This window comes from Mirounga angustirostris, unplaced genomic scaffold, assembly GCF_029215605.1.
Source record: "Mirounga angustirostris isolate CCGP_5_RB_7025 unplaced genomic scaffold, mMirAng1.0.hap1 SCAF_3, whole genome shotgun sequence".
Lineage (NCBI taxonomy): Eukaryota > Metazoa > Chordata > Mammalia > Carnivora > Phocidae > Mirounga > Mirounga angustirostris.
Window position 1 is genome coordinate 61421207 of NW_026991711.1, and position 23522 is coordinate 61444728.

Sequence of the window (23522 nt, forward strand, 5' to 3'; positions counted from 1 at the left end):
TGAAGTCCCAAAAGTTCATTTTTGCTTTTGCTTCACTAGCCTTTGGAGATGTATCTTGAAAGAAGTTGCTGTGGTCGATGTTGAAGAGGTTACTGCCTATGTTCTCCTCTAGGATTTTGATGGATTCCTGTCTCACATTGAGGTCATTCATCCACTTTGAGTTTATCTTTGTGAATGGTGTTAGAGAATGGTCGAGTTTCATTCTTCTGTATATAGCTGTCCAATTTTCCCAGCACCATTTATTGAAGAGACCGTCTTTTTTCCATTGCATATTTTTTCCTGCTTTATCGAAGATTATTTGACCATAGAGTTGAGGGTCCATATCTGGGCTCTCTATTCTGTTCCATTGGTCTATATGTCTGTTTTTGTGCCAGTACCATGCTGTCTTGGTGATCACTGCTTTGTAATATAGCTTGAAATCAGGCAACGTGATGCCCCCAGCTTTGTTTTTCTTTTTCAGCATTTCCTTGGCCAATTCAGGGTCTTTACAGATTCCATACAAATTTTAGGATTGTTTGTTCCAGCACTTTGAAAAATGCCATTGGTATTTTGATTGGGATGGCGTTGAAGGTATAGATTGCTCTGGGTAGCACAGACATTTTAACAATGTTTATTCTTCTGATACATGAGCATGGAATGTTTTTCCATCTTTTTGTGTCTTTTTCCATTTCTTTCATGAGTGTTCTGGGGTTCCTAGAGTATAGATCCTTTACCTCTTTGGTTAGGTTTATTCTGAGGTATCTTATGGTTTTGGTGCTATTGTAAATGGAATCGTTTCTCTAATTTCTCTTTCTACAGTTGCATTGTTTATCGTTTTAATTACTATGTGTCTTGGGGTGGACCTCCTTGGGTTGATTTTGTTGAGGGGGATCTCTATGCCTCCTGGATCTGGGTTTCTGTTTCCTCCACAGATTTGAAAGGTTTTCAGTGTAATTTCTTCAAATAAGTTTTCTACCCCCTTTCCCCTCTCTTCTCCTTCTGCAATCCCTGTAATGTGAATGTTATTATGCTTGATGGAATCACTGAGTTCCCTATGTTTATTCTCACTTTGCATAATTTTTTCCTCTTACCTGTTCAGCTTGATTACTTTGAATTACTCTGTCCTCCAGGTAGCTGTTTTCTTCTTCTTCTTCCTCTAGCCTACTCTTTATTCCATCTAGTGTATTTTTAATTCCATTTATTGTGTGCTTCATCTCTGATGGGTTTATTTTACCTTTTTGTTTTAAGGGTCTCACTGATGTCCTCCACTCTTTTCTCAAGTTCACTGAGTATCTTTATGACCATTACTTTAAATTCTGCATTGAGCATATTACTTATGTCCATTTTGTTTAGGCGTCTTGCTGTGATTTTGTCCTGTTCTTTCATTTGGGACATATTCCTCTGTCTCCTCATTTTGTCCTACTCTGTTTCTGTATGTTACAGAGCAGCTACATGTCCTGCTCTTGAAAATAATGGCCTTATGAAGAAAAGGTTCTTTAGTGCCCTGCAGTTTAGTGTCCCCTGTTCACCAGAACCTGGTACTTCAGGAGTGTCTCCTATGTGTGTTGTGTGCACCCTGCTGATGTGTCTTGGCCACTTTTTCCTTCAGTCATCTGCAGTGGTTCTCTTTGCCTGTTGTGGACAGTGTTTGTTCTCTGTGGTGTTAGTCACCAGTCTGGGGCCACCTTGGGCTTGAGTTAAGTCAGACCAGACATTTGCCAGAGATGCAGTAGCACCAAACTAGGGTGCTTTGGCTGTTTGTCCCCTGAAGTGCTTTCATTGATGGACCAGGTCAGCAATGAGACCAGCTGTCTGCCTCCAGCCTACTGCTAGGTCTGCTGTTTGATTCTTGTCTATGGTTATCTTTCCCTCTCCCCAGGGCAGGAGTTACTTTGGAGTGATGCCTGTTGGAGTTGTTTGCATACTTCCAGGCTTGTGGCACCAATCTGGATGGACTCTGGCAAAGAGCGTATTGGAGGGGACAGTGGTGTTAGCAAGTTAGGTAGTATCAGAGCTGTGTTGGTCCTGCAGGTGGCCATTTGTTTATGATGGGGGAAGGGGGCAGGGAATGGCACCTGCCAGGTCTTTTATTGCTGGAGGAGTCTCCTAGCAATCTCTGTCCCACTGGGGCTTGCTCTGAGATGAATAAACAACTCTCTCTCCCATATACCCCAGACATTGTACAAACTTCTGCTCCTGTGCTGTATCTCAGCAGGACTGGGGTTTTTTTTGGGTTTTTTTTTTTTTTTTTTTTTTTTTTTGCTATCTCTTTAAGAGCAGGGACCCAGATTCCTCTCATCCAATGACTCTCCTAAAGCTGAACCTGCTGAATTTTGAAATGCCAGGTCTTAAGCCCCACTGGTTGTAAGAACTCACAAAATTTGGCTCCTCTGGTTTTCAAAGCCAAATATTATGGGAGTTTGTCTTCCCTATATGGGCTCCCTGATGTGAGGGTTTGTTTCTCTCCCCTTTCCATGCCTGCAGCACCCTCCCTCCTGCAGGCAATTGTATGGGTCTCTTTAGCTCCAGATCATGTCTCTGCCCTTACTACCCTCTTTGATGTGGCCTCTTCTCTACATTTAGTTGTGGAGTTTGTTCTGCCAGTCTCCATGTCATTTTTTGCATTATTTACACTGATGCATTACTTAGTTTTATCTGTGTGAGGAGATGAGCTTAAGGTCCTCCTAATCTGCCATCTTCCCCAGAAGTATCTTTGACATTATTTTAAATGGTATTTTAATATTTTCTTATTGGCTGCTGATATATGGGAATATAATTGATTTTTGTATATATATTCAGTACACTTCATAAATTCATACATTAAACAGACACATCAAAAGATGCTCAACATCACTCATCATCAGGGAAATGCAAATCGAAAGCACAATAAGATATCACCTCACACCTGTCAGATTGGCTAAAATCAACAATACAAGAAACAACAGGTGTTGGTGAGGATGAAACAAAAAGGAACCCTTGTGTACTGCTGGTGGGAATGCAAACTGGGTGCAACCACTGTGGAAAACAGTGTGGAAGTTCCTCAAAAATAAAACAATAGACATATTCTGTGATCCAGGAATCACACTACTGGATATTTACCCAAAGAAAACAAAGACACGAATTCAAAATGATATATGCACCCTTTATGTTTATTGCAGGATTATTTGCAATGGCCAAACTATGGAAGCAATTCAAGCATCCATCAATAGATGGATAAAAAAGATGTCATATATATTTTTCAAAGGAATATTAGTCAACCATAAAAAATGAAATCTTGCCATTTGCAACATGAATGGATCTAGAGACTATAATGTGAAGCAAAATAAGCCAGTCAGAGAAAGACAATTACCATATGATTTTAGTTATGTAGAATTTAAGGAACAAAACAAATGAACAAAGGGAAAAAAAGAGTCAAATAAAAAAACCAGACTCTTAATTATAGAGAATACACAGGTTGTTACCAGAGGGGAGGTGAATGGGGGGATGGGTGAAACAGATGAAGAAGAAAGAATATTAAGAGTACACTCATCTTGGGCGCCTGGGTGGCTCAGTCGGTTAAGCGACTGCCTTCGGCTCAGGTCATGATCCTGGAGTCCCGGGATCGAGTCCCGCATCAGGCTCCCTGCTCGGTGGGGGGTCTGCTTCTCCCTCTGGCCCTCCTCCCTCTCATGCTCTCTCTATCTCATTCTCTCTCTCAAATAAATAAATAAAATTAAAAAAAAAAAAAGAGTACACTCATCTTGATGAGCACTGAGTAATATATGGAACTGTTGAACCACTATTTTGTACACCTGAAACTAATATAATACTATATTAACGATACTGGAATTAAAAATAAAACACTGGAATGAATAAATGATCACAAAAAATTATTTCATAAATTCATTTTAATAAGTTGTATATTCCTTGGGCTTTTTATGTATATAATCATGTAGTTACTACTTTCTTAACTTTGTATACTTTTTTTTTTTCTTTATTGAATTGTCTAGGACCTCCACTGTAGAGTTGAATAGTAGTAAGAACACTCTTTGCTTGTTCCCAAACTTAAATGGAAAGAATTAGAAATTCTACTATTAGAATGTGTTTTCTAGAGGCTTTTTGTAGCTATTCTTTACCAGATTAAGAAACTTTTATTTATTTCTAGTTTAGTAGGAGTTGAATCATGAAATGGTGAATTTATCAGATATTTTTTCTGTGTGTATGGAGATAATCAAAGGTTTTCCTGTTATTTTCAAATGTGAAGTCAACCTTTTTTATTCCTGAAATAAACCCCCTTTGGTCTTAATGTGTTATTTATATATCACTACTTTCTATTTGCTAATATTTTATTTATAACTTCTTGTATATGTTGATGAGAGATATTGACCTTCACTATTCTTTTTTTTTTTTTACTGAAGTGTAGTTGACACATACAATGTTACTTTAGTTTCAGGTATACAACATAGTGATTTGACAAATCTATATGTCATACTATGATCATTACAAGTGTAGTTAAATTTCTGTCACCATAAAATACTAGTATAATACCATTGGCTATATTCCCTATGCTGTACCTATTATCCCCATGACTAACTCATTCCATAAATGGAAGCCTGTATCTCCCATTCCCCTTCATGTATTTTGTCTATCCCTGCGCCCCTCTCCCCCTTGGGAAACATCAGTTTGTTCTGTGTATTTATGGGTCTGGCTCTGCTTTTTGTTTGTTCATTTTGTTTATTAGATTCAAAACATAAGTAAAATCATATGGTATTTGTCTTTCTCAGTCTGACTTACTTCACTAAGTATAATACCTTCTAGGTTCATCCATGTTGTTGCAAATGGCAGGATATCATTCTTTTTTATGGCTCAGTAATATTCTTTGTATATATATACCACCTCTTCTTTAGCCATTCATCTGTTGATGGACACTTGGATTATTTCCATATCTTGGCTATTGTAAATAATGCAATAAACATAGAGGTACAGATATCTTTGTGAATGAGTATTTCTGTTTTCTTTAGGTAACCCAGTAGTGAAATTGCTGGATCATATGGTAACTCTATTTTTAATTCTTTTGAGAAACCTCTGTACTCTTTTCCACAGTGGTTGCACAAATTTGCATTCCTACCACCAGTGCACAAGTGTTTCTTTTTCTCCACATCCTCACCAATACTTATTTCTTGTCTTTGATTTTAGCCATTCTGATGGGTATAAAGTGATAGCTCATTGTGGTTTTGATTTGCATTTCTTTTTCATCTTTTCATGTGTCTGTTGGCCATCTCTATGTCTTCTTTGGAAAAATGTCTATTCAGGTTTTCTGCCCATTTTTAATTGAATCTTTTTTTTTTGTATTGAGTTGTAAAAGTCCTTTATATATTTTGAGTATTAATCCCTTATCAGATATATCGTTTGCAAATATCTTCTTCCATTCACAAGGTGGCTTTTTGGTTTTGTTAGTGGTTTCCTTCACCATACAAAAATGTCTTATTTTGGAGTAGTCCCAATAGTTTATATTTACTTTTGTTTCCCTTGCCTGAGGACACATATCTAGAAAGATGTTGCTATGGCTGATGTCAAACAGCTTACTGCCTATGTTTTCTGTCTCACATTTAGGTCTTTAATCCAGTGTGTTTATTTTTGAGTATTGTGTAAGAAACTGGTCATTTCATTGTTTTACATATAGCTGTCCAGTTTCCTCAGCATCACTTGTTGAAGAGACTGTCTTTTCCCCAGTATATAGTCTTTTTTTTTTTTAAGATTTTATTTTTATTTATTTGAGAGAGAGAGAGAGAGAAACAGCATGAGAGGGGATAGGGTCAGAGGGAGAAGCAGGCTCCCCGCTGAGCTGGGAGCCCGATGCGGGACTCGATCCCGGGACTCCAGGTTCATGACCTGAGCTGAAGGCAGTCGCCTAACCAACTGAGCCACCCAGGCGCCCCCCCAGTATATAGTCTTGCCTCCTTTATCCTATCCCTATAAGTGTGGGTTTATTTCTGGGCTCTCTAATCTGTTCTATGTGTCCATTTATGTGCCGGTACTATACTATTTTGATTACTACAGCTTTGTAGTATATCTTGTAATCTGGTTTGTCTTCAATTTCTTTCATCAGCATTTTATAGTTTTTTTTAAAGATTTTATTTATTTATTTGAGAGAGAGAATGAGAGACGGAGAGCACGAGAGGGAAGAGGGTCAGAGGCAGAAGCAGACCCCCCGCTGAGCAGGGAGCCCGATGTGGGACTCGATCCCGGGACTCCAGGATCATGACCTGAGCTGAAGGCAGTCGCTTAACCAACTGAGCCACCCAGGCGCCCCCAGCATTCTATAGTTTTTAGAGCACTGATCTTTCACCTCCTTTGTTAAGTTCATTTCTAGGTATTTTATTCTTTTTTCTGCAATTATAGATAGAATTGTTTTCTCTTTCTACTACTTCATTATTAGTGTACAAAAAACCCAATCAATTTCTGTGTATTTTGTATCCTGCAACTTTACTGAATTCATATATTCTAATAGTTTTTTGATTGGGGTTTTAGGGTTTTCTCTGTATAGTATCATGTAATCTGAAAATAGTGATAGTAACTTCTTCCTTACCAATTTGGATGCCTTTTTTTTTCTTGTCTGATTGCTGTGGTTAGAGCTTCCATGAGTATGTTGAATAAAAGTGGTAAAAGTGGACATCCTTGTCTTGTTTCTGATCTTAGAGGGAAAGTTCTCAGTTTTTCACCATTAAGTGTGATGTTAGCTCTGAGTTTGTCATATATGACCTTTACTATGTTGAGGTATGTTCTTTCTAAACCCATTTTTTTTGGAGAGCTTTATCATGAATGGATGTTGAATTTTGTCATGAACTTTTTCTGCATCTGTTAAGATGATCATATGGTTTTTATACTTCATTTTGTTGACTTGGGGTGATTGCCTTACAAATATTTAGGCATTCTTGCAACCTGGAATAAATCCCACTTGATCATGGTGAATGTTCCTTTTAATGTATTGTTGAGTGTGGTTTGCTAATATTTTGTTGAGAATTTTTCCTTCTATGTTCTTCAGTGATAATGTTCTGTAGTTTTGTTTTTTGTAGTGTGTTTGTTTTGGTATCAGGGTAATGCTGGCCTCAGAGACTGTATTTTTTTTTAATTTTTTTATTGTTATGTTAATCACCATACATTACATCATTAGTTTTAGATGTAGTGTTCCATGATTCATTGTTTGTGCATAACCCCAGTGCTCCATGCAGAATGTGCCCTCTTTAATACCCATCACCAGGCTAACCCATCCTACCACCCCCCTCCCCTCTAGAACCCTCAGTTTGTTTTTCAGAGTCCATCGTCTCTCATGGTTCATCTCCCCCTTCTATTTCCCCCCTTCACTCTCCCCCTCCTGCTATCTTCTTCTTTTTTTTTTTCTTAACATATATTGCATTATTTGTTTCAGAGGTACAGATCTGAGATTCAACAGTCTTGCACAATTCACAGTGCTTACCAGAGCACATACGCTCCCCAGTGTCTATCACCCAGTCACCCCATCCCTCCCACCCTACCCCCCACTCCAGCAACCCTCAGTTTGTTTCCTGAGATTAAAAATTCCTCATATCAGTGAGGTCATATGATACATGTTTTTCTCTGTTTGACTTATTTCGCTCAGCATAACACCCTCCAGTTCCATCCACGTCATTGCAAATGGCAAGATCTCATTCCTTTTGATGGCTGCATAATATTCCATTGTATATATATACCACTTCTTCTTTATCCATTCACCTGTCGATGGACATCTTGGCTCTTTCCACAGTTTGGCTATTGTGGACATTGCTGCTATAAACATCAGGGTGCACGTACCCCTTCGGATCCCTACATTTGTATCTTTGGGGTAAATACCCAGTAGTGCAATTGCTGGATCGTATGGTAGCTCCATTTTCAACTTTTTGAGGAACCTCCATACTGTTTTCCAGAGTGGCTGCACCAGCTTGCATTCCTACCAACAGTGTAGGAGGGTTCCCCTTTCTCCGCATCCCCGCCAACATCTGTCATTTCCTGACTTGTTAATTTTAGCCATTCTGACTGGTGTGAGGTGGTATCTCATTGAGGTTTTGATTTGGATTTCCCTGATGCCGAGTGATGTTGAGCACTTTTTCATGTGTCTGTTGGCCATTTGGATGTCTTCTTTGGAAAAATGTCTGTTCATGTCTTCTGCCCATTTCTTGATTGGATTCTTTGTTCTTTGGGTGTTGAGTTTGATAACTTCTTTAGGGATTTTGGATACTAGCCCTTTATCTGATATGTCATTTGCAAATATCTTCTCCCATTGTGTCGGTTGTCTTTTGGTTTTGTTGACTGTTTCCTTTGCTTTGCAAAAGCTTTTTATCTTGATGACGTCCCAATAGTTCATTTTTGCCCTTGCTTCCCTTGCCTTTGGTGATGTTTCTAGGAAGAAGTTGCTGCAGCTGAGGTCGAAGAGATTGCTGCCTGTGTTCTCCTTTAGGATTTGGATGGACTCCTGTCTCACATTTAGGTCTTTCAACCATTTTGAGTCTATTTTTGTGTGTGGTGTAAGGAAATGGTCCAGTTTCATTCTTCTGCATGTGGCTGTCCAATTTTCCCAACACCATTTGTTGAAGAGACTGTCTTTTTTCCATTGGACATTCTTTCCTGCTTTGTCAAAGATGAGTTGACCATAGAGTTGAGGGTCCATATCTGGGCTCTCTATTCTGTTCCATTGATCTATGTGTCTGTTTTTGTGCCAGTACCATACTGTCTTGATGATGACAGCTTTGTAATAGAGCTGGAAGTCCGGAATTGTGATGCTGCCAGCTTTGTTTTTCTTTTTCAACATTCCTCTGGCTATTTGGAGTCTTTTCTGGTTCCATACAAATTTTAGGATTATTTGTTCCATTTCTTTGAAAAAAAGTGGATGGTATTTTGATGGGGATTGCATTGAATGTGTAGATAGCTCTAGGTAGCATTGACATCTTCACAGTATTTGTTCTTCCAATCCATGAGCATGGAACGTTTTTCCATTTCTTTGTGTCTTCCTCAATTTCTTTCATGAGTATTTTATACTTTTCTGAGTACAGATCCTTTGCCTCTTTGGTTAGATTTATTCCTAGGTATCTTATGGTTTTGGGTGCAATTGTAAATGGGATCGACTCCTTAATTTCTCTTTCTTCTGTCTTGTTGTTGGTGTATAGGATCAGAGACTGTATTTTAAAGGTATACTTCTTTTATCTTTTTGGAATAGATTGAAGATATTAGGTATTACTCTTTAAATATTTGGTAAATTCACCTTTGAATCTGTCTGGTCCTGGAATTTGTTGGGAGTTTTTTGATTAACAATTCAATTCTGTGAGCAGTAATTTGGTTTTCAAATTTGTATTTCTTCCTGATTCAGTTTAGGAAGATTGTATGTTTCTAGGAGTTCATCTATATTTTCTAGGTTATCCAATTTGTTGGCATATAATTTTTTGTAGTATTCTATTATAATCCTTTGTATCTCTATGGTGTTCTTTGTTACCTCTTTTGTTTCTGGTTTCATTTGGTTCCTTTTTTTTTTTTTCCCTTGATCAGTCTGGCTAAAGATTTATTGACTTTTTTACATTTTGAAAGAACCAGTTCTTTGTTTCATTGGTCTTTTCTATTCTTAAAGACTCTATTTCATTCATTTATGCTCTGATTTTTATTAAATCTTTCCATCTTCTAATTTTGGGCTTTATTTTTCTTTTTCTAGTTTTTTTAAGGTGTAAGTTTAGACAGAGGTTTTTCTTATTTCTTCAGGTCGGCTGGTATCTCTATAAATACCCTCTTAGGACTCTCTGGGTCTCAAAGATTTTGGACTATTGTGTTTTCATTTTCATTTGTCTCCATAGATTTTTTAATTTGCTCTTCATTTTCCTTGTTGACTCATTTGTTGTTTAGTAGCATGTTGTTTAGCCTCCACCTATTTTGTTTTCCTTTTTTTTTTTCCTGTGATTGATTTCTATTTCACCCCATTGTGATAAGAAAATATACGTGATATGATTCAACCTTTTTAAATTTATTGAGACTTGTTTTTTAGCCTACTATGTGATCTATCCTGGAAAACATTCCATGTGCATATAAAAAGAATGTGTATTCTGTTGTTTTTGTGTGGCATGTTCTGTATTTATCTGTTAGGTCCATCTGACCTACTGTGTTGTTAAAAGACACTGTTTCCTTATTGATATTCTGCCTGTATGATCTATCTATTAATGTAAGTGTTGTGTTAAAGTCCCCTACTATTATTGTATTACTCTTTCTTCCTTTATGGCTATTAATATTTGCTGTAACTATTTAGGTACTCCATTGTTGGGTGCATAGATATTTATAATTGTTATATCATCTTGTTCAATTGACTCCTTGATCGTTATGCAATGCTCTTCTTTTTCTCTTGTAAGTCTTTAAGGTCTACTTTGTGTGATGTAACTATTGTTACCTTGGGTTGTTTTTTTTTTCCCACTTCCTTTTGCATGAAATATCTTTTCCATCCATTCACTTTCAGTCTGAGTGTGTCCTTATATCTGAAGTGAGTGTCTTGTAGGCAACATACAGATAGGTTTTGTTTTTTATCCATTCTGCCACCCTATGCCTTTTGATTGGAGCATTTAGAGCATTTATATTTAAGTAATTGTTTTCAGTATGTACTTATTGTCATTTTGATTGTTTTCTGGTTGTTTTTGTGGTTCTTCTCTGTTATTTCTTCTCCTGTTCTCTTTCCTTGTGATTATAACTTTCTGGAGTGTTATGCTTGGCTTTTTTTCTTTTTTTGTATATCTATTATAAGTTTTTTTTTAAATTTTGTTATGTTAATCACCATACATTACATCATTAGTTTTTGATATAGTGTTCCATGATTCATTGTTTGCGTATAACACCCAATGCTCCATGCAGAACATGCCCTCTTTAATACCCATCACCAGGCTAGCCCATCCTCCCACCCCCCTCCCCTCTAGACCCCTCAGTTTGTTTTTCAGAGTCCATCGTCTCTCACGGTTCATCTCCCCCTCCGATTTCCCCCCCTTCGTTCTGTCCCTCCTGCTATCTTCTTTTTTTTTTTTTTAACATATATTGTGTTATTTGTTTCAGAGGTACAGATCTGTGATTCAACAGTCTTGCACAATTCACAGTGCTCACCATAGCACATACCCTCCCCAATGTCTATCACCCAGCCACCCCATCCCTCCCACCCCCCACCACTCCAGCAACCCTTAGTTTGTTTCCTGAAATTAAGAATTCTTCATATCAGTGAGGTCATATGATGCATATCTTTCTCTGATTGACTTATTTCGCTCAGCATAACACCCTCCAGCTCCATCCACATCGTTGCAAATGGCAAGATCTCATTCCTTTTGATGGCTGCATTATATTCCATTGTATAGCAATACAAGCCTTTTTCAAGAAACAAGAAAGGTCTCAAATACACAACTTAACCCTACACCTAAAGGAGCTGGAGAAAGACCAGCAAATAAAGCCTAAACCCAGGAGGAGAAGAGAAATAATAAAGATCAGAGCAGAAATCAATGAAATAGAAACCAGAAAAACAGTAGAACAGATCAACGAAACTAGGAGCTGGTTTTTTGAAAGAATTAACAAGATTGACAAACCCCTGGCCAGGCTTATCAAAAAGAAAAGAGAAAGGCCCCAAATAAATAAAATCATGAATGAAAGAGGACAGATCACAACCAACATCTATTTTAAGTTTTGGGTTTGTGTTTACCATGAGGTTTATATATGGCATTCTAAGTGTACATCAGTCTATATTAAGTTGATGGTCATTTAAGTTCGAACACATTCTAAAAGAACTTTTTAAATCCTTCCTCCATGTTTTATGTATATGTTGTCATATTTTACATCTTTATTTATAATTTTCTTCTAATTAAGGCCTTCTCTCTTTCACTTTAAGAAGTCCCTTTAACATTTCTTGTCAGGCTAGTTGAGTGGTGATGAACTCCTTTAGCTTTTGTTAGTCTATGAAACTCTATCTCTCCTTCAATTCTAAATAAAAACCTTGCTGGGTAGAGTATTCTTGGTTGCAGGTTTTTTTCCTAGCAGCACTTTGAATATGTCATGCCACTGTCTTCTGGGCTACAATTTCTGCTGAAAATTCAGCTAATAACCTTATAGGGTTTCCCTTGTATGTAAATTTTTGCTTCTCTCTGGCAGCCTTTAATATTCTCTTTAACATTTGACATTTTAATTATTCTGTGTGTGTGGCCCTGCTTGGGTTCATCTTGCTTGGAACTCTGTGCTTCCTGAAACTGGATGTTACTTCTTCCCCAGGTTAGGGAAGTTTTCAGGTATTATTTCTTCAAATATGTTTTCTACTCCTTTCTCTTTTCCTTCTGGGACCCCTATAATGCGAATTCTTGCTTGCTTGATATTGTCCAAGAGATTCCTTAACCTATTCTCATATTTAAAAATTCTTTTTTCTTTTTGGTGTTCAGCTTGGGTGCTTTCCATTTCTCTATCTTCTAGATCACTGATCTGTTCTGCATTTGCTAACCTACTGTTGATGCTATCTAGTTAATTTTTCATTTCGGTTATCATATTCTTCAACTCTGATTTGTTCCTTTTTTTTTTTTTTCCATCTCTCTGTTGAAGTTATCCCTGAGGTCTTCCACTTTTATCTCCAGTCCAATGAGCATTTTTATGATCATAACTTTAAACTCTTTATCAGGCATATTGCTTATCTCTGTTTCATTTAGTCTTTTTCTGAGGTTTTTGTCTTGTTCTGTTATTTGAAGCATAGTCCTCTGTCTCCCCATTTTGCTTGATTTTCTGTATTTGTTACTATGAATTAGAGCAGCTACTTATCCTAAACTTGAAAGAATGGTCTTGTGTATGGTCATCCCCTGGGTACACTGTGTGTGCCTGGTAAATTGGAGGGGCTGGATAGAGTTGTAGCTTGTGTGATCTGTGGGTCCTGGAGCACTCCACACGGGGGCTGCCCTGGTGGGATGGCCACAGCTGAAGTGTGTCTGGGTCAGGTCATTCGCTGTCCACATAGAGAGTACCCTGGTAGGACAGTTGACCACGATCTAAGTGGAGGGGGAGCATAAACTCAACAGCCTGTCCAATCTGGAGAGATTTCTAGGAGCTTCCCCACCATTTGGTAGAGTTCTAGGGCTAAATTTTTTTTTTTTAATATCCTAGTTGCCCTTTTAAACCATGGCTTATTTTCTTGCCCCAAGGCAGATGAATCTCTTCCTGGACTCTCAGTACTGTGCCTCCCCATTGTAGTTCACAGTGTCAGGGGTGGGGGTTCCCTTAATTACTGTGTCTGCCTCTCTCTTGCTGTTCTCTATGTGGTTTCTTTATCTTTTGTTATGCAGAAGCTGTTCAGTCATCCCTCAGTTCTTCAGGAGGAACTATTCTATTAATATTTGTAGATTTGGTGTGGCCTTGGAGAAGGTGAGTTTAGGGTCTTCCTACATCACCACTGTGGAATGGAATCTCAGTTTTCCTTATCAACTGCTCTATAATGACCTTACCTGGGGTATCTGGAGTAACTCCTATCTGCTCCACATCTTTTCATCCTTTATTAGGCTAGCCTGGGTGTGTTCTTATGTGATGGCAAAAGGCAAGAGCTAGAGTGGAATCTTACAAGGGTTTTTGCAATTGCCTGCTTTATGTCATTCCATTGACTAAATCAATTCATGTGATAGAGCCCAATAGGGAAGGATAAAGTATTTGGATCATTCATGAAGTCATTCTACCTTATTCTAAGGCAGGGAAACTTTTCTATGCAAGCAATAAAAATGACAAACAGTAACTAGTACATATTCATAGTCTTGAGACTTGGGCAGTCAAAATCAATTTGTAAATGTTCAAAAAGGTCTTAAGGAGGAGAGTGTGAACCATATCTTATCTAGGGTATGCTATTTATAAGTAAGACAAGATTCTACTACTCCCTTGACAAATTTTGAAAAGTTTTCCAAACCTCTATTTAATGTGGAAACTACTTTATTGATTCCATAATGGGAATAGTAATGGAGTAATTTGACCAGGGTCCATTGGATGGATTATGGCACTTCTGGACAGCCATCCTCAAATTACCAGAATCCAACTCTAGGGATAGATTATCTTTTGCCAGTATTACTTTTCAGTAGGTTGGGCTCAGAACTGTGAGTTAATTACAACTTGTCTAAATTGATTCATTTTTATCTGTAGATTTGGTGGTGATAAATATAAATTTAACAACACTTAATATTAGCTAGGGTGTTAAAAAGCCACAAACTTCATTTAACGTGTACATCAAAGCAAAGATATTATTCTTGGCTTCTAGAGTGTTCTCTAGACCACTGAAGTGGGTTTTTTTCAGTTCTTAACACTTATCTCCTTGGGATATTGACAAAGTTCTAATAAACCATGATCTTTTTACCATTTTTAATAAACATATTAGAAGAGGTGATAAATCATCAGTTTTCATAAAATTCATGAATCATAAACCACCCCCAAATCATATCTACTATCCATATGAATATTTATCTTCATCTTTTGCCAGAGGGCAGGCTCATGTCTGAGCTATTAGTTCAGCTACCTGGGCAGACTGAGAATTAGGCAATGGAGCTGTGTTGGTGCTTGCATGTTCAGTGATAACAACATATCCTGCACAGAGTATGCCTTTGTTGTTTTTTTTGATGAAAGCCATCTACAAACTAATTTAAATTGAGTTTGACTAAAGGGTACAAGATTCAGATATGGGCATGATTAATTCCTGAGAGAATGCTAAGTGGTCATGTGGTTCCCCTTCACTCTAAGGAGGGAATAAATTTACAGGATTAGATTTTGAACAACAGTGGATAGTAATATGTAGAGCAAACAGTAGGATTTCATATGTGGTAAATTTGCTAATATAAATGTCAAGTGTTGCCTAGAAGTAGCAAGACTGGACATATGTGGAAATAAAGAAGCAAGCACTAAGGTGGAAGTGTCAACAAGTTTAGCCAGTGCTGCCACCACATGCAAGGAAAGAGGAGGGACCTTCATCTCCAAATCAAGGAACATGCTAAGATGGACAATCACTTCTGGTGTAAACTATTCTGTTTAGTTAACATTTTGTGAACACACAGAAGGGGTTGGCATATTTAGGACAAAGGTGGAGGTTGTTGCAAAGAGGCTTTCAAAGAGTAGACAGCATTTTTGACTTTCACATCCCAAGAAAGAGTTTCAGGAATTGTAAACTTAAGGCTATTGAGAAAAAGGAGATCTACATTACCTACAGTCCTAAAAATCTTAGTTATCTTTTAATTTTTGACTTTGGTACAATTGCATATTCTTATTCTGGTTGAGGACAAAAACTATCCATCTGGTCCCCAAAAATGTAGTTTCTTGGCAGAGTTGAACTTTCTTTTAGATGCTTTTTGTCTCTGTTCAGCTAGTTAGTTTAAGAGAGATTTGTAGTCTTCGGGTAAGCTATATAGATCAGAAAACACAGCAGTAAGTTATCTTTGTATTGAGTCAAGGATGGACTCTTGGAGAAAATTCAAATCCTTGAGACATTTTTTTTAGACATATAAAGAAATATGAGGTGATTTTTTAAATCCCTGAAGCTTAACCATCCTGGTATATTTACATATAGAGAAATAGGAGGTGATTTTTTAAATCTCTGAAGCATAACCATCCAGGTATATTTTTTCATAAAAAAGCAAATACTGACTATCCTTAAGTGTGGGTATACTAAAGAAGGCTGCACATAAATTAACCACTGTGAAATGTTTACTTATTGAGAGAATGAAGGGCAAGACAGTATTCTAATGGTTGTGTGATATTTCATTAGTGCTATAATCAACCTTGAATGTTGGATATTTAGGTGTCATCAATATTAATAATGCAGCATCAGAGGCTCAAAGGCATAAAGCCTTTTCTGAATAGATTTCTAGGAGTAAAACTACCTGGTATGACATGGAAAAATAGTATGACTATTTTTAGGGTTCTCAATATGTATTGCCAAATCCAAGGGATTATGTCAGCAATAAATCAAAAGTTTTATTTTCATGCCATCTTTGTGAGCATTGGATTTTCTCATTTGAAAAGGAGAGGGCTAATTTCATGGGTGAAAATGGGATTTTATTATTGTTTAGACTTCTCTATTGGTGAGGCTGTTATGCGATTAGATTTTCTCTTTTATGAATTTATTTATGTCCTAGGCCCACTTATCTATTGGCTGAGGGAGTACTATTTAAATTGTTATGAGTTACTAGTTTATACTAGTAAACTAGTTTATAGATAATACTAGACATAGTCCCCATTCACTCAATTTTACTGAAAATTATTGTCCCCTGTTATTTGTTTGTTGTACTGTGGCATTTTTTAAAAAGGAAATTTCAAATTTTTATAAAGTCAAAACTAAATCTGTTGATCTTCCATTGATTTGATTTCTTTAATCCAAAAGAATTGATGTTCACCTAAACTTCTTAGAGATATTTGTGGGGTTTTTATATCTGATCCCTCAATCCATCTGGACGAAAATGTGCAAAGGATCTCATGAAATCTTGATGTGTACGAGTCTATTTATTCCTCCATTCCAGCCTTATGCAGACTCAGAGTATTTATCTTTTTGACTTATTATTTCCTCCTGACTATTTAATCAAGTGATCATTTTGATATCTTTTCTTTTTCTCAATATGAAGCTAGTAAACATTGCTCAGGGTACTATACCCATCAATTTTTTACAGTCATTTTGTTGTAAACAGACACATGCACATGTGTGTGAGTTTCAAATGGATAAATTTGTTGGAAATATTGTATTAGTATGGTGATTGTAACTGTATTTTAGATCACTATTTCTTATTTGAAAAGTTATGCATATATGCATATTTGTGTGTGTGCGTATATATATATATACGTATATGCACATACACACATATGTATTCATTTTAGAAAACATGCAAAGATAATCCAAAAAAGTCTCCACATTGCCACCACTTAACTAAAATTTAATATAATGTGTTTATCTTTTTCTATTATGCATATATACACACACAATCATACACATTTTTGCATTATTTATTCATTTAAATATTGCATAGGTAGACTATAATATCCAGATCATTATCTAAAAAACCTATCTATTGGGGTGCCTGGGTGGCTCGGTTGAGCCTGCGATTCTTAGTTTTGGCTTAGGTCATGATCTCAGGGTTGTGAAATGGAGCCCCACATCAGGCTCCACGCTCAGGGGGAGTCTGCTGAAGATTCTCACTCTCTCTCCTCTTCCCCCTACTCACGCTCTCTCTCTTTTCTAAAATAAATAAATCTTTTTTAAAAATTAAAAAATATAAATAAAAACCTATCTATTCAGAAAATAGATCTAGATAAGAATCATATATTACTGTGAAATCATAATTTTCACAAATTTACTTAAGGCTAGTTAACTGTCTCTGGTAGCTTTAAGCAATGTGTATTTATAGTAGAGGTTAATCAGAGTAGTCAAGCACAACATTGTGGGCTATTTGAAAACCATCAGTGGATGAGATAGGACTTGGAATGTACATACTCTTATATTCCCTAAATCTCCCCTAAAAGGTGGTAAGTGAGGGACAGTTGAATAAAAGGTAATGACCATTTTGGCTTACTCCTAAGGAATGGCTTATATATGCCATGTGGATTTATGTAAGATATGTGTCTATTTTTTCTAGGAAGTTGCACGGTTCCTGGATACCAAACATCAAGACCACTATCAAGTCTACAATCTATGCAGTATGTGCATGGCCAGATATTTTGCTACTATTGATTTAAAACAGGATGATTCAGTCTTTACATTTCATTTAATCATAAGTATTTGGTGGGTGATGGGAAGTGAGTTTAAAAATCTCTATCTTGCACTGGTTCTGTTTTGTAGGAAAAAAATATCTCAATAGTATAAATGCCCTGTGAGGGAGGCAGGAGGCTTAAGTTGAGGCATAGCCAATTTGGTTGAATCTGCTCTAGTGGTATTAGGTTTAGGAAAATACTTCTGTTTTTCCTGCCGGCTTGTGTTTTGAAGACAATTCACTAGGAGTGAGGTGTGAGGAGAGCAAAACCCAAATGAAAAAAATCCAAATAGTCAATAAACAAGGGAAAATATGCTAAAAAGCAAAACCCTGTAGAAAAGAGATTATATCCCCACTTACTACTCTGTCTGTTTTGTCTTTTCCTCTTCCTGTATATTAAACGGACATTTTCAGGAGGCAAGCACTCTGGTTGGCCACATTTACTTCTGCTCTGTCGTGTCTGTCTACCCTATGATAATATGATGAGTAGCCTGCTAGAAAATTAAAAGTAAGACCTGTTAAACCCAAATAAGTTGGGTTTACGTTATGCAAGATGGACAAACCACTACTATATTTTTCAGACCCTTAATATTCTTAAAGCAGCAAGAACCAGTCAGGAAGCTCCTTTTAAAGGTGGATAAGGAATTTATAATAAAAAAGTATAACTTCTTCATAACTTTATCATTTACTATGTTTATTAGGCATAGATATATGACCTATGTATCATTTATTTTAGGTGAAGGAGCTTATGATCCTAAGTACTTCCATTATAGGGTCCAGCGAATCATGATCGATGATCACAACGTCCCCACTCTAAGGTAAGTTTTATGCCAAGATGGCTGTCAAAATAAAGCTAAATATACTGGCCTTGATTTTTTGGATGCATTTTAATTCAACTAAAAATTTTACATTTAAAATCAGTGAGATGGTGGCATTCACCAAGGAAGTAGATAAGTGGATGGCTCAAGATGATGAAAACATCGTAGTGATTCACTGTAAGGGAGGCAAAGGTAAAAATATTTTTTTAATTTCTCTTTTTCTAAATAAATATTAATACATTAAAGTACAAGAACAAGATGCATACTGCTATTAGTATTAATGGTTGTTAAAATTTTCTTTGGCGGGAGGCACCTAGGTGGCGCAGTGGTTAAGTATCTGACTCCTGGTTTCAGCTCAGGTCGTGATCTCAGGGTCATGAGATGGAGTCCCCCACCAGGCTCTGTGCTCAGCGCAGAGTCGGCTTGAGTTTCTCTCTTCCTCTGCACCTCTGACCCCACCCTGCTCTCTCTCTTTCATCTCTCAAATAAATGAATAAATCTTTAAAAAAATAGTTGTTAATATTTTTTGATGTTAGCTTCAAGACTGAAAGAAGGGAAGGAAAGAGTAAGGAGGGAGGGTGGAAGGTAAATACTAAAGGGAAGAAAATAGGAATAACAAAACTAAGGAAGGTTGAGCATATTTTTTCCTGTTTATTGACTACTTGAGTTTCTTCATTTTTGATTTGTCAAAATATCTATGAAATAAAAATGTCTAATTTTAAAAACTGTCAGAGCACTTTTATTTAAGATTGTTCTTAAACTTTGTGAGAACCTTTTAAAGTTAAGGAGCCAACAGCGTTGCTATTGCAAAACCCAAAAATTATAGTGGAATTTTTATAGTGTACAGATACAATGAAGTTGATTTTTGTGAGGTCAAATGAAAAAAAAAAAGTAAACTCATTCAATTTAAATTGAGTTAGATTTTTCTCTCATTCAGCTTAGGCTTTTAATAATCATCTAAGCATATTTCACAGTTTTTGACCAAGAATTACATTTTTGGTGGGTTATAAAACAGTTTTTTATTGCATTCCAGGAAAACACAATACTTTACCATATATAATCAAGTAAAATCAAGTTTTAATGTTACCTGAAAATTAGTTTCAAGTCCATGAATTAGTAGGTAGTTTCTATCTTTAGCTCTACAGGTTGAAATATTCTGGACATGCAATTTGCAATACCGTCTATAAATGAAGGCTATAGAAATGGAACCATAGGAATTGCCAGTTTTTGACTATCTTTTATTTACAAATATGGTCATTTTACATGGCTCAACCTAAAGTATTATAATCCAAGCAATTAACTTTAGTTTCCTTTTAATTAAAGCTAATTCCCTGCTTGAAGGCTAACCTTCATTTCTAATTTCTTTTTTAAATTTTTTCTGAGAAGGGACTTCAATTATCCTGTATTTGCATGTCTTGCCTTGACTTTCCTTTAGGATTGTTTGGCAGGCTGGTATTCAGCCAGCTGGTATGCACCAGAGTAGCCTCTTTTTTCAAGTTTTCATTCATACTGGTTTTGCTCTCTTCTTGCTGGTTGGTGCCTGCACATTATTTTATTATTGATTTTTGGGACTACTTTAAACTGGGTGTTGTTTTTTTTAGTATAGTTGACATGCAATGTTAGAATGAAAACACTAATTTGAAAAGATCTATGCACCCCTATGTTCATTGCAGTGTTATTTATGATGGCCAAGTTGTAGAAGCAACTCAAATGTCCATCAATAGATGAATGGATGAAGGAGATGTGGGGTGTGTGTGTACATACATTTTACTCAGCCATAAAAAATGCATGCTGTTGTTTCTGTTAGTAGTTTATATTACAACTATCAACTCCTACGTGTTGTCTTTTAACTTGATTATGATTTATTTTGTCATATAGGAGTATTTATAATTTTGAATGGAGTGAAATTTATTAGTCTTTCTGTGTGTGTGTGTGGTTTGTGCTTTTTGTCATGTTTAAGAAATCCAGCCTGCATACTGAAGTAGTGAAGGTATTATACTTTATAAAATATTAAAGTTTTGTTTTTTACATTTAGGTCTTTAATTAGGATTTGGGGAGGGAGGTTTTTTTTTTTCCCATATGGATATACAATTGTCCTAACACCATCTATCACAAGCTCATTTATTCCCTGTTGATTTATAATCCCTTCTCAGTCACGTATAAAGTTTTAATAGAAGTTTGAGATGGTCTATGAGTTCTTTATGCCACACTACTGAAATTTTTTTATTTAAAAAATTTTTTATTAAAGCATAGTTGATACACAATGTTACATTAGTTTCACGTGTGCAACATAGCAATTTGACAAGTCTATACATTATATTATGCTCCCAACAAGTGTAGCTACCATCTGTCACTATGCAATGCTTTACATTATCTTCAATTACAATACCATTGACTCTGTTCCCTGTACTGTACCTTTCATCCCCTTGACTTATTCTGTAACTGGAAGCCTGTATCTCCTACTCCCCTTCACCCATTTTATCCAAAGCCTCACCTGCTTCCCTTTGGCACCAACCACTTTGCTTTCTGTATTTATATGTCTGTTTCTGCCTTTTGTTTTTTAGAATCCACATATAACTGAAATAATATGGTATTTATCTTTCTCTGACTTATTTCACTTTGCAAAGCACCCTCTAGGTCCATCCATGTTGTCACAAATGGTAAAAATCTCATCCTTTTTATGGCTAATATTCCATCCTTTTTATGGCTAATCTCATCCTTTTTATGGCTAATATGCGTGTATACACACACACACACGCATATATAGATATATATATATATATCACCTCTTCCTTTGATGGGGACTTGGATTGCTTGCATACCTTGGCTATTGCAAATAATGCTGCAATGACCATAGGGGTGCATATATTTTTTTAATTAGTGTTTTCATGTTCTTTCGGTAAATGCCAAGTAACAAAATTACTGGATCACATGGTAATTTTACTTTTAAGGAACCTACAAAATTTTAAGGAATTCTGAGGAATCTCCATACTGTTTCATTTTGGTTTTTCTCCATGTATTTCTTGATTCCTCTTTGATTTTTGGTTGACCCATTCATTGTTTAGTAGCATGTTATTTAACTTCCATGTATTTGTGCTCTTTCCAGATTTCTTCTTGTAGTCGATTTTTAGTTTCAAAACATGGTCAGAAAAGATGCATGCTATGACTTCAGTCTTTTAAAATTTATTGAGACTTGTTTTGTGGCCTACCATGAGATCTATCCAGAGAATGTTCCATGTGCACTTGAAAATAATGTGTTTTCCACTGTTTTAGGGTAGAATGTTCTAAATATATCTGTTAGATCCATCTGGTCCAATGTGTCCAAAGCCATTCTTCCCTTCCTGATTTTCTGTTTGGATTATCTGTCCATTGATGTAAGTGGGGTGGTAAAGTCCCCTCCTATTATTGATATTACTATTGATTACTTTCTTTATGTTTGTTATTAACTGCTTTATGTATTTGGGTGCTCCCATGTTGGATGCATAAATATTTACAATTGTTCTATCTTCGTGTTGGATTTTTCCCTTTATGATTATGTAGTGCCCTTCTTTGTCTCTTGTTACAGTTTTTGTTTTAAAGGCTATTTTGTCCAATATAAGTATTGCTACCCCAGCTTTCTTTTCACTTCCATTTGCATGATAAATGCTTTTCTGTCCCTTCACTTTCTTTTTTCTTTTTTTTGTTTTGAGGAATAAATTTTATAATTGTACATAAAGTGCATAGTAGTATACTTAGTAAGTTCTTCACATATTGTAGTTGTGTGTATTTTTTAATCACTTATCCACCTGGATCTTCTTTCCATAATATTTTTTTTGTATGCATGCAGAAAAATTTTAGTGATTTTTTATTTAATTTTTCATTTAAAGTCAATTAATTAACATATAATGTATTATTGGTTTCAGAGGTAGAGATCAGTGATTCATCAGTCTTATATAATACCCAGTGCTCATTACATCATGTGCCCTCCTTAATGTCTATCACCCAGTTACCCCATCCCCCACCTCGCTCCCCTCCAGCAACCCTCATTTTGTTTCCTATGATAAAAAAAAAAAAGAGTCTCTTATGGTTTGTCTCCCTCTCTGGTTTCATCTTGTTTTATTTTTTCCTCTCTTCTCCTATGATCCCCCGTCTTATTTCTTAAATTCCACATATCAGCAAGATCATATGATAGTTGTCTTTCTCTGATTGACTTATTTCGCTTAGCATAATACCCTCTAGTTCCATCCATGTCGTTGCAAATGGCAAGATTTCATTTTTTGATGGTTGAGTAATACTCCATCGTATATATATACTACATCTTCTTTATCCATTCATCTGGGCTCTTTCCATAGTTTGGCTATTGTGGACATTACTGCTATAACCATTGAGTGCAGGTGCCCCTTCAGATCACTAATTTGTATCTTTGGGGTAAATACCCAGTAGTGCAATTGCTGGGTTGTAGGATAGCTCTATTTTCAACTTTTTGAGGAAGCTTCATACTGTTTTTCAGAATGGCTGTACCAGCTTGCATTCCCACCAACAGTGTAAGAGGGTTCCCCTTTCTCCACATCCTTGCCAACATCTCTTGTTTCCTGATGTTAATTTTAGCCATTCTGACTGGTGAGGTGGTATCTCATTGTGGTCTTGATTTGTATTTCCCTGATGCCGAGTGATGTTGAGCATTTTTTCATGTGTCTATTGGCCATTTGTATGTTGTCTTTGGAGAAGTGTCTGTTCATGTCTTCTGCCCATTTCTTGATTGGATTGTTTGTTCTTTGGGTGTTGAGTTTGATAAGTTCTTTATAGATTTTGGACACTAGCCCTTTATCTGACATGTCATTTGCAAGGATCTTTTCCCATTCTCTCAGTTGTCTTTTGGTTTTGTCTGTTTCCTTTGCTGTGCAAAAGCTTTTTATTTTGAAAAAGACCCAATATTTCATTTTTGCCTTTGTTTCCCTTGCCTTTGGAGATGTGTCTAGCAAGAAAGTTGCTATGGCTGAGGTCAAAGAGGTTG

At 36.4% G+C, this 23522-nt stretch overlaps 1 protein-coding gene across 1 annotated transcript in view; it reads left to right on the forward strand.

Annotated features, from left to right (window-relative positions):
* The window catches only part of LOC123840197 (phosphatidylinositol 3,4,5-trisphosphate 3-phosphatase TPTE2-like), a 113371-nt gene that overhangs the window by 45035 nt on the left and 44814 nt on the right, over positions 1-23522 (forward strand). Inside the window, exons 8-10 of the mRNA XM_064586153.1 lie at positions 17598-17658; positions 18448-18529; positions 18633-18721. Coding sequence (XP_064442223.1) covers positions 17598-17658; positions 18448-18529; positions 18633-18721 — 232 coding nt within the window. The remainder of the gene's footprint in view (positions 1-17597; positions 17659-18447; positions 18530-18632; positions 18722-23522) is intronic.